Consider the following 16943-nt stretch of genomic DNA (forward strand, 5'->3'; position numbering starts at 1 on the left):
GTTGGTTTCTTTGTGAGTGGCCTTGGTGGTATCATAATCTAGTATGGAGTTGAAGAGTGCAAGCATCAGAAATATTTTTGGAACATAGTCTGTAGTGTTCATGACAACTGTTGCATCTGTTTGTAGTCCTTTTTTAATCTACCAACCTGTATAAGTCACTAGTGAATGAAATTAGTGCATAATCTACTTGTACATGATAACACAAAGTTGATTCCTACTTGCATAGAGAAGGAACTGAATGACTTGAGAAGAAAACAACAGCAAAATATACTTAAAAGCATTGTTATTGAGGAATCATTAACTAGGTTTCTTGTATACATGAACAGTTTGTAAGAGGTAGTGGCATTCAGTGGATTGTACAGTCGGGTAAGGAAATATAAAAATTCGTTAAATTTGCATAAAAAATTTACTTTATTTACTGATGTATAAATGATACATCAGTTTAATCCTTTTATGAATGTAAATACTACATACATCTGGAAGAGGCAGACATGATTTACTGTATTTAACAATTTTTAATTTAACCTCATATTCTTGGTTTGAAAAAAGGTCCCCAAAATATCTTCAATGTTGTTTCCTGTTGTGAAGAAGAAGAACAAAAATAAATGTCAGTTTTTTTAAAAATACATACATAGTTATCTAACTGGAAACAACAAGAAGTAACTAACTACACTGCACTTCTTGGCTGCAGGCAATCTACTAAGTAGAATTAACTACTTTGCTATTAAGAGGCTCCCAGGCTATAATCTTCCTGCACAAATTTCATTCAGTGCATATAAATTAGCATGTGTGCTGCATAAGCTCTGCTTACCTTTAGCCATTAAAAATGCATGCTGATCCCTCACCACAGGTTCTGCATCTCTTCATATATGACTATTCAATGCATACTTCGAAGGCAATGCTACCTTATCTGATTTACAGTCACATGGCAAATGCCTTCATATTTGCACTTCATGACTATTTATTTCAAATAAAAACTGCTCAAAAATTATTTCTTTGTGAATTTCCTGGATAGGCAGCACATACCCTAAATATGAAATCATTGGTCACATATGCTCAACATATTTACCCTTTGAAATCAGTGCATTTGAAAGATGAAAGCCAGTTAGAATGAAAATCTCTGAAGATGATGACTGTGCTGTTAGAAAAGTTGAAGAAAATCACTTAAAGAAAGGAAATCAAATTTTATTGTTTGGTGGTATCTGTGGAGAGAGAGAGAAAACACTGGTATGGACCAGAGAGGTTTTTAACTAGAGAAGATTGTAAGTTGGACATTCTAACTAGGAATATCATAACAAACATGCAAAAATGCCACTTTTCAGATAAAATCAAAGGATACTAGGGAAAATTGAAATAAGTAACGATTGATGAAGCTGAAAGTTGAATCATTAGGAAAATAGTATAGCTTTGCTGATTGGGAAAGAGACTTCACTGAAGTTTAAAGTAGGACTACATATGAAGGTGGATCTTGGAAAGCTCTGCTGTTGGTCTACTTTATATAAATATTGTTATAAGTAATATTTTAAAAAACTAATGATTGATGACAAAACAAAGTAATGCATTCTTTATTTCTTATTATATGTAATTACACAGAAATATATTCTGTCTTTTAATGTGGGTTTAAAATGTGTGCAAGAACACTACTCATTTACATAAGGGCTTTTCTTGATTTATCTGGAACAAAATTCTGGAAAGAAGGGGTCATTCAGGTTGGAGGGATAACCTCAGCTTCCCTTTTATTAGATTCATTCAGAAGATGGTGTGCTTGCTTGCTGTTATAATTGCTACAATTTCAAGCAGTTTTGAGAGAAACTGAAACCACCTTTATTATTCATTGTTCTTTCAAAAATATGTTTTTGAAAGTAGTATGTCTTCATTGTGTGTTTAATGCTTTCCTAAAACTTTGAACTCTATCATCAAATTTGTTGAAACTGTTTCTTCATTATCATTAAAATATTTCCTGAAATGTTTACTCAAAATAATATAATTTCTTCTTGCCCAAACTCTTCCAGATCTTCAGGCCAAGTAAATGTATCATGTACATGCCTTGACAATTTCTGATTCATTTTCACTAAATCTTTTTATCAGATAAGTTATTCCTTTTTTTTTTTAATTATTATTATTTAATACTCGAACTCTGCATGCATTATCTACATACTGCTATATATACACCTATAGTATTATTGTTATCTAAAAGTTTCCTCTTAAAAGGTTGTGGATTTTTCTAATTTTTACAGGGTATTTTGTTTGACTTATTAATAAGTTTTCCCTTTAAAAAATCTGTGACCGTTTGAATAAAGTTAAAAAATCTAAGAGAAAATGGATTCTTCTTACAAAGTAGTATGTCATCATTTTCTTTAACAAGCATTTGGATATTGCAGCATTATCTCCCTTTTCACTTCCCGTTTCCACAAAATGCATTACCACTGCAGAGTAGTGTTAACAAGTGTAATCAGTGCTCCTGATCTATTAGACATCCACCTTACCAAATGCAGATACTTCAGGATTTTTGTTTGTAACAGGAACTGCTACTTTTCCCAAATCTTTCAGTCTTTATGGTGAATTCTGTTAAAAGGTATATAATTTTTTGTTGCTGTTACAATGTCAGAAACAAAAGGAACATTTTTAATAGATTCAAATTACATGCAATACATGTGTTGATGTAAGGTCTGTCTCTCTTTAATTTTGCCACTAGCCCAGTTTTTTTCTAGCATGTTTCCTGCTCCCAAATGCCTACTAATTAATTACTAGTCTTTCATAGCAAGAATAATTTCTTCATTTCACTTACTAACGTATCAAAGTTCCCAGCAGCTGTTGAGTTTTGAAGATTAATCGTAGAAAGAAATGCCTCTTCCAAATAGTTCCATTGCATAAAGGAGGATCCAAGACTACGGTTGCAAATTACCGACCGATCAGGAGTTGTTGTCAAGGTCTTGGAGAAAGTAGTCAAGGGAAAAATACAGGAATGGATTGATGAAAATGAGATACTGTACAGGGGACAGCATGGCTTTGTGAAGGGTAGATCATGCCTCAGTAACTTGCTCAAGTTTTATAACACAGTGACAGCTGAACTGGATAAGAGTAATGGGTTTACAGTGATACTGCTGGACCTGGCTAAGTTCCCAGCAGCTGTTGAGTTTTGAAGATTAATCGTAGAAAGAAATGCCTCTTTCAGTTTCTGAATTTTATTTATCTATACACTTATTTAGCAAGGCTATCAAGTTTTTGATATCAGTAACTGGTTGCATTTAGCTATATAATAGGCTGTATTAAAAAGGCATCTGAATCCATTTTCCTTTGGATTCAGCTAGAGGTGTATTTTCTGGGTGATTTTGATTTCTGACCAAGTCTGTTACAGCATCTTTTGTGAGAAATTGGATGCTTCATGAAACCTGTAGCAATCTAGACTTACTGTTGGCAGCCCAGGATATTTTTTACAGGTATTGCAAAATGCAACTTTGTCTTGGAAGCACATCTCACCTGATTATTTTTACATGATGATACAGCAGAACTCCTTCCAGTGGTTTTAACACTTTCTGATCCTTGTAATTCATCTTCAGTTCTGCATCATTTCACAAAACCTAAATGTGTAGTTTGTGTTTTATTTCATTTATTGTTCACAATAAAGGGTGAATTTATGTAAATTATCCATAAACAATAATTTAATAGGAAAGAACAAATAATAAATAAGTGCAATTGGAAAAGGCTTAAGTTTGATTCTCGTCGTGATGAGAGGATTCTTTATATGGGTTTTTTCAATTGAAGGTGAGTTAGCCAATCTCATACGGAGGTAGCAAGGTTTTTTTCTGCTGGAAACTCGGGTTTTTCATTCCACATACAGACAAATCAGCCTTGAGGAAACATGCAATTTACAGGCACAGTACTAGTGGTGATGGGCAGTAGCTGACATTGGTGTAATGATGATGGTAGTTGCAGTTTGCTGTAGTTGTTGGATTAAGTGGTGAAGATGGAAAGCTGTGAGTAGGTGCCCTCCCTCAATCAGTCTTTGGATTCCTTGGAGGTTTCATGTAATAATAAAATTCATGAAAACAAAGTCTGTAGCACTCACTGTGGAACCATTTTCATGATGTACTCAATTACATGATCCAATCTTTGACTTGTCTTTGCAAAATAATTGTGTTTTTTTAAATAATAGTGTTAAAAAGCTTTGTCATTGTGTAAATAATTACACTAAGTTCATTCCTGTTGTGAACTGAAAATAAGCTTAGGAAAATACTATATTAGGCTTACACACCTACATATACTACAGTATTTAAATTGTGCCAAATTTAACTTTTGTTTTTATAATTACAGGTTTATTTTATTAATGAAATTATATATTGAAAAAAGCATGATATTATCTATATATAATAGATTATCTATTACATGTCATGCATACTGGATTCATGTGTAAGGTTAATATTGAACTAAATGAATACAGTGATTTGATTATAAAATTTATTTATTGGAAATGAATAACCATAATTTAAATGAAATGATATGAAGTATGTTTTTCATAAACATACTTGTCTCGCTTTGAAGTGTGTGTGAGATTTGCTGTTTTCAAGTAAGGTGTCGTAACAACAACAACATGTAATGATAGCTCATTTTTACTTCTTCATGACTGAAATGAAAATCGGAAGTATGATGCATAATATGACTGGGAAAGAAATTAGGGGATTTTTGGAACTGAATAGTGGATATTGCAAAGTTTTTCATATAACAGGATGATTGTTAGGGGTGAGAAGTATGGGGTTGAGATTGCAATGACTATTTTATTAATTAAATAAAGATGCTATTTCCTGGTTGGAAATAAAACTTTTTTAACAAATTCATTGGCAGCCACCAGTGATCAAATAACTTGAGTGAATAAGGTGATGTTTTTAAATGAAAAAAAGTCTAAATTATGTGAAGAATAATATATTTTGAATGTATTTAGGATGCTGAAAATTCATACGCTATATGTCTGATAACTCGCCAGTGACAAGTGAGCATGTATTTCTGGAGCTCTGGTGATAGCATTGGAAAATTTGTCCATAACTAAGTTTATGGTTGCCTGGTTAGTTAATTTGTTAACATATCTAATCTCCAACCATCAGGATTTATTTGTCTTAAGGAAATGAATTTCATCATTGTCAGACCATTGCTCTGTTTATTGGAGGCCTACAGTGACATGAACAAGTTTTCTGCTTGTGTCTAGAGCAGGGTTTGTGGATATTTAAGAAATAATATATAAAATTATTTTAAAAAATCCTTAGTTCATCTATGATACTGAGATATAAGTTTTCAACCATCTCTGAGTGGGAGGGACATTTAAAGAAAAAAATCACTTTTACTTGGAGTGACAAGAGCTACCATGAGTCTTGACTTGGGAGATGACTAAGCATGTGGAATTAAAAAAGGATATATATATATGGAGTTATAAGGCTGGCAATTATGATAATCTCAGGCAGTAACTTAACTTGCTGCATGGCATTACATAAGAAGCTGCAAGTTTGCAGGTTAAGGGGCATTTATGGAAAGCGGTATCAGATTTCAAACATAGTTACAAGATAAATCAAGTGGATTTTAAATAAATGAATAGCACATGATCTGCAAAAAAAATGGTGTGGAGGATATATAGGAAGGAATGGTGATTGTTGGAAGTTTATTTTGCACTTGGTTAGACTATAATAAATTTAGTTTAATCCCTTATCCAAGTGTAAGCGAACAAAGTTTGCGTCTGAAAATATCTTCAGGACTGAGGTAAGGTGGTACATCCCTTGGCAACTCGTAGCAAAGGTGGACCAAGCTCTCGTCGCTCCTTATCTCAGTATCTCCTACAATGCAAAGCACGTCTCCTTGCGGACATGTCTACTGCTATGCATTAAGGGAAGGGCCACTACCCAGACCGATTTTGACCTTATTGAGGTCTCGTCAGTGGGAGGCAGACTTAGAGTGGTGATACTAAGGCAAAAGCAATGGAGAGGTCATATTTACCTATATGAGTTGCCAACCGGTGGTACCACCTTATAAGGTGGTACACCGATCACTTTGGAACAGTAATGCGCCATCTCATCGTTTGAACATTGTGAGACAGTTTTTGAGCAAAAACCAAGTGTGTGTGTTGGATCACTCACTGTATTCACCTGATTTAGCACCCTGTGACTTCTTTCTCTTCCCCGACTTCATTTGCCATTGAAAGGAAAGCGATACGACGCCATTGAAAATGTTCAAGCGACAGTATCCTGAAAACCGATATAAAAAACTCATTTAACGAATTAATTGACCGTGCCAAATGCTGTATCAAAGTTGAGGGAGAGTATATATTGATTGAAATAAATGATTTGAATAATTATAATTGGCCTGTGTTTTATTTTCTATCAAAAGCTCTGTTTCTTTTTGGACAGAGGGTATACTTTGCTTTGAACTCATTCATAGTCATGGCACCCACAACAGACTCTGGCAACCTTTTCCACTTTTTAAATTAAATTCTAAATTAAAATTTATTTAATTTAGACTGCACCACTAATATCATTTAATTAGCAAAAAACTCAATAATACGGTCGGCAGATTTCTCTCTCTCTAACACAAATTCCTTCAATAAAACTTTACACAAACAGTCGTGGTCTATTTTTTTACTTAACTTTACGCTTCGGCTATCTCACTTAATTTCCCGCTCACAAGTCCAAGTTATTTAGGAACAGTGCAGTTATAAAAATAAACAATCCGGCAGCACTCCTTTAACAAAAAAAAATCAAAACACATTTTATTTACATTACTATGAAATATACATGAAATAAACAATAGGGAGATTGCTTTCTCTATCCATCTATAAAAATTCTTTAGCACAAATTAGAACCTTTTTACTTCAACATTAATTAATCTCTTTAACTCAAAAACCTATTAACTCTGCTTACAAATTTAACTTATTAAACTCCTAGTTTACTTGCAAAGAGGTTAGAGTTATTTTTTTGCAAATTTGATATCAATTTCCAACATGCCAATTGACTCTCTTAAGGACACTACTTATCACTATTAAACAAAAATCTTAAATGTCCTTCTATAACAACTATAAGAGGGAATATACAAGAATGTGTAAACTTATAAAGGCTCTGTATTGCACATTCAGTCAAAAGTCTTTTACTAAAAGTTCTACAGCAATTCTTTCATCTCAGATCTTGAGCTTCCTTGGGAATGTCTGGCTTCAGTAATAACTCATCGGAAAAATAACGGGCTGTAAACAGCGACCTGTGGTACTCATACAGTGCCAGCAAAATGTTGTTCTCCCACGGCGAAAAGAAAAACTTCCGAGCGAAGCTGCTTCAGATAATTTACATTGCCTTTTCTCCTCTGCTTTGGCTTGCCGAAAATGCCTGAATGACTGCCGTCTCAAGTAGCTTGAACTCCCGCCTCTAAGAAACTGTAATTGCCACCAACTTTTGACTCTCGAATGGGATCCCTCTCTCTCTCTCTTCTCGGTGACTGAAAGCTCTTCCAATAACTGAAACTGCCGCCAACTCTCTGCTTCGGGAATTTACATTGGCTTTTCTCCTCTGGCTTGGGATCACCAAAATGCTTGGACGACTGAAAGCTCTCTGGTGGCGACTGCAAACGGGGAGTTCCATCTGCATCCTCTGGAAACCCTCTCTCTGGCCTAGAAGTCATCTCAAACCAGGAAGCTCCCTATGCTTGGCTCTGTCTCTTTTTATTATGCCTTCTCTGAGACCTCGCATGAAGTTTGTAACCCCCAAAGAACTCGGCATGACTCTTTCATCTTCTTTCAAGTTTGGCGAGCTTTCTGTTCTCCTTTGCTTTCTTTTGATTGTAAGTTGCCGGCCATCGGAAAGTTGTTTGAACCTTTCTAACTGACTTCGGAGGTGTTTATGTGCAGAGCTTAAGCCTTTCACGTACACACAAAATTTCATAAACAACCTTTCTTATGCCGCCATGTAGATCTATTACATACAGCTCCGGCGGCAAAACTTTACCTTTGTTTTTAACACTAAAATATTCTTATTAAAGAAGTATATACAGTTAACTTCCAAAGGGTTATTTACAAAAATATCTAATACAAAATATACAGAGACAAACAAGTTATTTTTACAACATTCTCATGGGACTTGACCTCTGTAAAAAAAAAAAAAAAATCAATGTAATGTGCTTTACGATATTTAAACTACAATCGAGTTTTTACGCCTAGTTCTCCAACCACCAGACCTGTTCTGAAAAATTTCCTCTGAATTAATCTTGTAAAAACCCTTCAGTAATTTGTGTGTCTCAATCATATCCCCCCCCCCTTTTCCACTTATCAACTAGTTTCTGTAACCCACAAATCTTCAACCTGCTCTTGTAAAGTTCATTCCATAGACCTGCTACCATCTTGGTCACTCACCTCTGGATCCTCTCCAACTCCTCCTCATCATCAACAGAAAATCCTGGTACCCAAATCTGCATGCAGTTGTAATAGTTTATTGTTCGTTCTTATTGTTCTATTGTTTCTTTTCAGTTTATACTCTTTTTCTTACAATTCACTCGTGACCCCTTTACATATACTACCTTCAGTACTTCTTATACCTGAGAACCATGGATATTTATATTAATTTCTGACTCTGTCTCCATGTCCCAAGATTGGTACAAGAAATTCTGAAAACTTCCGGCAGACTATGATTTAACCAAATTTCAAAATCTCAAAAAGTCTTAATAGTCGTGGCATCTCTCTCTAATATGATTCTAGTGATTTCCCGCTTACAGGCTCGGTTTATTTCAGATCAATGCATTGCGATGGAATAAGATCAGTCAACAATTTTTTTTGAAAAAATTCAAAGGACTTATTTAATGAATGCTAAGTAAGAATTATACAATACAAAAGGTACAGGGGAACTATCCTCTGTTAAATCTCAATTCAATCAAATTCATGCAGTTTATCTAAATACCTCTTATAACAAACATCCTTCTGATTATTCCGTTAATTGATAAAACTTTTTCCAAGCTAATATCTCACATGTCAAATCCTCTGGTATCACAACAATAACAAGATATTAATTGCAAATACCCTGATTCATTAAAATACATGTCAGTCCTTTCCAGCTCGGTTAACTTATGTTACTTAATTAATCACATGAATTTTTGTACCTTAGTTTAAACTGCATCTATATTATCAGAACATATACATTAATTTATCAATTATATCAAAACACAGACTTAATTATTTACAAGTTACAGATCACTCTTAAAACCCATGTAACTCTTCAGGAATTAGCTATACTCTGCTTTACACATAACTATTAATTTCTATGACAAGAGCGCATTAGTTATTCTCTGGTTATCCTATCCTATAAATCTCAACAGTCAGTTACTATATCTTTCTTACGGCACATGTAACTTATAACGAATGATATCACACCCACATGAAATGTTCTTCTGTTGATGCATCGGCTATATCTATCAGTCACGGTGTCTGATGTTCCTATTTTACGCTCCGGGCTTTAGGATCCTTAATCTCGAAGTTCACGGAGTACCAGCTGCTTCGTCGGGTCAGCAAGCGGGGTGCGAGGGACAACTTTCCAGTGTGGAAAACTCGGGTGAGATTACGATTGTCAGCTTTTCGCAGACTCTGTAGGAGCGGAATAGCATCTGGACATTTCGTTCTCCCTCCTTGTTCGCCTCGGGACATCCGTGCTTTTAGACTCAAACAGCTTTATGGCAGATCGACCTCCAGATTCCTTCCATCAGATTTTCTCCGCATCTGGGCAGCAACTCCTCCTGGTTCACTCACTGGTGACTATCTCTCCGGGTGTTGATCCCTATCACTCCCCAATTCCTCACTTATATCCCTCATATTCCATGCCTTGGGTTCAGTTTTGGATCCCCCTTACAATATCATGTTATAGCTGGTTTCTCGAACTTTCACTGCTATCTCCTTTCATGTTACTAATCCGATAGTGGATTCTGGAACTTTCACCGCTATCCTCTCTTATGTTCTTAATCCCATTCGGTCAGCCTGCGGAACTCCTGTTTGATTTCACTCGTTCCTTTCTGCTCTGACCTTGAAGGCCACCTGCGACTGACTCTATGCAAACAGGAATCAAACGGCTTCCTGGCTGCTCTCTGTTGCTGTTGGGCATTTTCAATTTTACATGCTTTGTTTTTGTAAGGAGTAAACTAATTCCTGTTGATTGTACATATTCTATAAACAACACTAAGAGATAATACAATAAACATATTTACACATTCTCTAGGTTTGACCTTCAGTAAAAGGTCGATGCGTTAGGCTAACGAAAATTTCTGCTGCATTGAACTTTTACATAGTGGTCAAGATGGGGTCTTATCAAGACTCGATAAAGAGGAACAATAATCTACTTATCTCTGTTCGTCAAAGTATTGTTAAGTAACCAAGTGATCTGATGAGCTGCTTTACCCACTTTTGCCATGTGCCCCCCCCTAAATTTTAACTCCCTATCCACTAACGCTCCCAAGTCTCTGACTTCGTCAATTTCCTGGAGTACAGTTTCCACCAAATACAGTTGGTAATTTGGTAATCTTTTCACCCCAAAATGCATATTCTTACACTTAGTCACATTAAACTGACATCCATTCTCCTTTGCCCAGTCTGCCAATCTATCCAAATCATCCCAAAATTTTGACATCTTCTGTATTAACTATTGCTCTATCCAACTTTGCATCATTGGCAAACAACTGAACAGTTTCTCTCAGATCCTTTCTTATATCGTTAATGAACAAATTAAACAGTAGCTGTCCAAGAACAGAACCCTGTAGCATACCACTAGTCACAGGCCTTCTTTTGGACTCTACTCCTGAATAAACTACTCTCTGATATCTCTCCATCAACCATCCACCTATCTATCTCACCAGTCCTATATCCATCCCCATGCAGTATCCTGTCAAAGACCTTTGCAAAGCCCAGCAGTATCACTGTAAACCTATTACTTTTATCCAACTCAGCTGTCACTGTATTATAAAACGTGAGCAAGTTACTGAGGCATGAGCTACTCGTACCAAAACCATGCAGCTCCCATTCAGTATCCCATTTCCATCTATTCATTCCTGTATTTTGCTCTTGACCAATTTCTCCAATACTTTCCACCCCTTCAGGACTAACCCAGAGCTGAGACTTAGTATATAGCAAAGCTGAATCAGGGATAAATCAGGTGACCAATGGTGCAGTGCAAAGCTGTGTATTTGGACTACAGCTATTCAGTTTTTATATTAACGGTACTGGGAATGATTTGGAAACTGGGAGAGAGGATATCCAATATGCAGATGATGGAAAACTTATGAGAGCAATTGTTAATTATAGTGATATAAAGATTGCAGGATGATCTAAATAGTACGGTTACTAAATAGTAACCAGTTACCAGACATAAAGGATAATGGCTGCCGGTTCAGTGTTTCGAAGCATAAAGTTATGCAATTTGGAATTAAAAACTACAGGCAGTGTATTGCATAGATTGAACTGCACTGTAAGAAATTGATGAAATTAAGGATTTAGGGATAATGGCAGACAACGTTGAAATTCAAGCATATTGAATTTTGCTATATACCCACTGTTCTGTTCAATATCATCTGCGCAAGTTGACTTTCCACTAGTGTATGGAATAGCTTAAAGGATTCCTGTGGAACTGGTGGATAGGATTCAGAGGCAAGTGATCAAAACTGTGACTGGAGTGCATCCTATGAGAAGACTGTTTTGTGAGTTGCAGTGTGTTTAACTTATAGGCAGAAAAGAGGAAATAGAATTAAGTTACTAAAGGAGTTTTATAGTAACAGATAGAAAAGATGCTAAAAAATCTTTCAGTACATGAGAGAGACATGATGGAAGAGAACAAAGGAGTAAGGGTTACCATTGGCAGTTTTGTTAGTGCAGTTAACAAGGGTGCAAGGGACTAGATTTATTGTTTGGATGGTGGAGAATAGACATTATGTAAATAACGGGTAGTGAAGCCTCCTACAAGGAGTCCTCAGGCTCCATGCAGATACACATCTGATGATAGTAATATTTTATTTGATGTAGTGAACTAATGATTCCATTGACCTAGTTATTGGTAAATTAATTATGCCGTTATTTTTATTATATCATGCCTTTGTAGAGCCCAGGCAGTCATATTTTTTCCATATTTTCTGTTTAAAAAGGTTATGTTAACCAATGTTTAAATTGTAGAGACATAAAATAAGAGAAGAAGAAAAAAAATTAAAGAAATTGGAATATGCTGCTGGACAAAAAATCAAAAGGAATACAAGCCAATCAGATGATATTGATTATGAATCTCTACGGTCTCTTTCAACAATGGATATGAATATATCCCTTCTGGATTCTTCTGGTATGTATATCATCCTACAGTTATAATTAGCAGGGTTAACTTAACTGTGATTTAAAAAGATGTAGCAAGCATTTTTAAGTACAAATGCATTTTGTGATGTTAAATGTAACTTAACTTTTTTCTGTATAAGGACATTTTCAAGGACACAACTTATATTTACATAGTTTTTTTAAAAAAAATTGCTTGTTTCTGAAATTGGTTAGCTCAAGTTACATTTTTCAGGTTATGTGCTTTGTATGTGTATTTGTTTTTTCACATACTAACGAAACTAGTACAGTCTACCTACTATAGCAAAACTCATAGGAAAAGTTCGTAATAGCAGATAGTTGCTATAGAGAATATCTTTTAGCATAGCATTGTACCCATGAAGCCTTAGGAGCAGGGATAATTTAGTATCCACTAATATTTAGCTCAAGTTTTATGGCCATGAATCTTGACTTAACTATTGGTAGATCTTAATAAATTCCATATCAGATAATTATTCAAGGTTAATATATGTGACTTTCAGTGCTTTATATAGTGGCAGGATAAAACCAAAAAATGTCTTTCTTTTATTATGCAAAGTATTTTAGAGGCAAGGTGTGAGAATATGTTGAAGAAAAGTACAATGATAATATTATTTTATTGAATTTATTTATGAAAAAGTACCTGTTTCTAAAACACCATATGTTGACAGTGATATTGGCAAGCATTATAGCAGGAACCTGTGTGTGATTAGCACAGTTTATATGATGTCACAGTGTGTTTTCAGTGGCATTGAGGACACTAACAAGAAACAACTGGGATATATATCATCATCATCATAGTTTATTCACAGTATGATACAATGTGAAAAGGGAAAAGAGATTTATATTAAAAATTAAAGATTGCAAATTATGGTCTTCCAACTCTCTATCTTGCACTAACTTGTAAATGTCAGATGGAGTTTTACAGTTCAGCCTCTTGATGATTTCACAGATGTATTGCCGAAATTGTTTGCATGGTCTTCCTCTACGGTGATTGCCATCTTATGGTTTGAGACTTACAATGAAATTAAGCAGTAAAATTGAAGTTTTATTAAGAAGTACATATCATTATGTTAAAGGCAATTGATATGCTGCTATTTTTGAAGTACTACTTGCATGATTTGTTTAATTGAAGAAAGCTAAGTTTTGATATTTCTTGCCATAGGTGATTGGAATAGAAGAAACCTATTTTAATATGTGCATGCATTATGTTAAGTAAGAACGGGTATTCTGTTATACAGCAGCTTTCTGTTAGTGAATATTCTCTCAGTACTTCTATTACTGGAAGCTAGAACTATTTTGTTTCTTCAGTTAAATTCTCTTTCTTTCTCTCTCTCTCTCTCTCAAAAGAGAAATGGATGACTTAAGGCTAAGTTTTAAATTGGTAGCTCAATATATGGATTGAAATAATAATTAGATTGTCCTACTTAACTGTCCATAGAAAACAATTAAAATTTCATACACTGTGATATTATTTAAATTATTCCATCATAGCATATTTCTTTTTACACACTTTTAATCTTAATGAAAATGTAAGCATGTGGAATTATTAATAATAATTTACAGTAACTTGTGTACATATATTTACTAATGATATTGTGTGTTTTATTTTATTATTATTTTGTTGTTGTTGCTTCCACCTGCGAAAAGGTGTTAGCTAACCTATAGTACAATTTGTACCTTGGGTGGGTTAGATATATATTTTTTTCAATTTTATATATATATATATATATATATTGCACTTTTAATTTATAGTCCGGAAACCCTGTTCTGTTCTAGAGACCAAACATAGAACTTTATCAAGCCACTTCAGGCCTCCAATAAGTGGGACAGTGGTCTCACACTAGGTGATGAAATTAATCACAAACATCCATGCCCATGGCAGGATTTGAATTCGCAAATTGTTTAATGTAGTTCTGGGGTTTTTTTGTTGTTTTTTTTTCCTTACTGGAAGTCAGGCTAGGGTAAATGATTAACTGACATTTAGATTCATCTTACTTTTGTATAGTGTAGTGTCCTGTACATATGTATGTCTTCCTGATGATGACCTCAGTACAGAGTTCAAAATGTTGAATATTATTTTCTTAATTATAAGTAAAGTAATTATTCTAACACATGTGTTGTGTCTCCATAAATTCTTCACTATGAATGCTGATCACCGTGTAACCTTAAAAGAAAGAAACGACATGTTTAATCAAGTTCAATACGAGAATGATCTGAAACGTTCTTGGCCTCAACCACATAGATGGCAACACTATCAGCAAGATTTTTTTTCCTAAATTGGTACATCTGTCATAAGCATCCATGTCAAATTGCAAGTCATTCTATCAAGTAGTTTTTTTTTATGCAGCTATCTGAAGCAAAAGTGTTGTCTGCATCCCGTGAAATGGATAAAATTGAGTATCGTGCAGTTATAAAATTCTTTGTAAAAGAAGGTTTAAGCCAAAAGAAATTCATTCGAAGTTCCTAAAAATTTATGGGCACTCTTCACCTTCATTTTCGACAATTAAGAAATGGGCTGTACCAGCCTTGAAGACAATCCACATGAAGGATGTACAAAAAGTGTAACGACACCAGAAATCATTGATCAAGTGCACGATATGGTATTGAATGACTGGCAAGTCAAAGTGTGTGAAATTGCTGAGACTACAGGCATTTCAAAAGAACATGTAGGATATATTTTGCATGAAGAATTGCAAATGAAAGAGCTTTGCGCAAGATGGGTGCTGTACTTGCTCACAGCAGATCAAAAATGCACTTGCATGAAAATCTCTGAACAGTACTTGGAGCATTTTAACAAGAATAAAACTGATTTTGTGTGTTGATTTATTACTATGGATGAGACTTGGATTCACCATTACACACCAGAATCCAAACAAAGGAGTCAAAACAGTGGACAGAAGTTGGTTGTTCAGCACTAAAGACAGAGTCGGTTCCATCAACAGGAAATGTCATGGCATCAGTGTTTTGGGATGCTAAAGCATTTTGTTTATTAATCATCTTGAAAAGGGTAAAACAATAACCGGTGAATATTATTCCAATCTTTTGCAGAATTAAAAAAATCATCTTTCATCAGGACAATGCACCTGCCCACTTTGGCAATGGGAAAATTAAGGGATCTGCACTATGAATTGTTGGAACATCCACCCTATTCCCCAGATTTGGCTCCCTCTGACTTCTGTCTCTTCCCAAAACTAAAACTCTTCCTCGCTGGTCAGCATTTTTCTTTGAATCAAGAGGTGATTGCAGCTGTAGAGCGGTATTTTGCAGATCTTACTGAGAACCACTACAGGGATGGGATGATGACACTGGAAGGGAGATTATGTTGAAAAATAATTTTCAAATTATAAATTCGTGTTTTTTTTTCATTGTTAGGCCGAGAACTTTTCAGACCACCCTCATATTTCGTCTCACAGAGACATCATCAGGAATACAATATTAAAATTGTAATAGCATACAAAAAACAATAAGAAAGAAATGAGATAGAATAAATAAAGACTAAAGTCCTATGACGGACTCCTATAAGTCTTCTATAGATGTTGTTCCATTCCATTAAAGTGCAGTATGTATGTGGGTGATGTATGACTTCCCTCAATGAGTAGGGACCATACATTACCCACTTGACTCCCTGGAGGTATAATAATAATATGAGTCTTCAAATTTTAACTTAATAATCTGGCAGGTGCATTAGAAATAAAATAATAAATCAAAGACTATAAACCACAGTTATGAATGCTCTGAGAAAAATTAGAGGAATGAATAGATAGCATCAATGGTAGAATTATGTTAAAAATTAAGATATTAGAGGAGAATTTGAGATCATTGGTATTCAAGAATGTGTGTGTGCGTGTGCGCTGAATGTCAGTGATGTCAAGTTCCCCTCTAATATCTTAATTTGTGGCACAATTCTACTATTGATGTTATCTATTCATTCCTCTAATCATGGTAACTTAAACCAAAACAGAAAAACAAAGCTGTATTTTTTAAGGAAATTGCAACGTAGATTACTAATTTCCTTTAAAAGTATAGCTATGAGTCAATGTATAAGCCTTACCACCAGGTAAAGCTTAACAAAGCAATTGTGTGGTTTCAGGATGGCAAGAAAAGGATAAAAGGAAGACCAAGATCTTCCTTTAGATGGACCGATGCTTTCTCTGGGTGGAATGGTGGGCTGATACATTCAGTATTGACTTAGATGACCGAAATGTAAAATTCAACAGCATTGGATACTAGCTAGTAATGATGCAAGGTTAATTATGTTAATTATTAATTAGGTGATTTTCATTATCCAGTGTAAAACTACTTCCTGCATAGTAGAGATCTCCATTGGCTTGATACTAGTACCAAATTTACTCTCCTGAGCAGAGTTTCAAAATTATCTACTTTTAGCCTACCCATGATATTAACACACTATATCGCATTAATATCATGTATAGACTAAAGATTGAATGTTTTCTTTTGTGAGTGTAGTACAGGTGGTTTCCATGCCATTTTGTGCCAAATGTCCTTCCATCCCTTCTTCCAACACTACTCACTTGAGTTACATCTCTTTGTTTCTGTTACAAGTCAATAACCACATTGTGATTTCACTTGGATTTACATTACAGGTATCCCTTGA

At 34.9% G+C, this 16943-nt stretch overlaps 1 protein-coding gene across 2 annotated transcripts in view; it reads left to right on the forward strand.

Moving 5' to 3' along the window:
- Positions 1-16943, forward strand: part of Brd7-9 (Bromodomain containing 7/9) — a 198351-nt gene that overhangs the window by 156426 nt on the left and 24982 nt on the right. For both annotated transcript variants that reach the window (XM_090392551.1, XM_090392560.1), the window contains exon 12: positions 12161-12320. In XM_090392551.1, coding sequence (XP_090248677.1) covers positions 12161-12320 — 160 coding nt within the window. The remainder of the gene's footprint in view (positions 1-12160; positions 12321-16943) is intronic.

The sequence above is a fragment of the Typopeltis vanoorti genome, chromosome 1 (assembly GCF_054136105.1).
Source record: "Typopeltis vanoorti isolate ZY-2024b chromosome 1, IOZ_Tvanoo_1.0, whole genome shotgun sequence".
In the NCBI taxonomy this organism is placed as follows: Eukaryota; Metazoa; Arthropoda; class Arachnida; order Uropygi; family Thelyphonidae; genus Typopeltis; species Typopeltis vanoorti.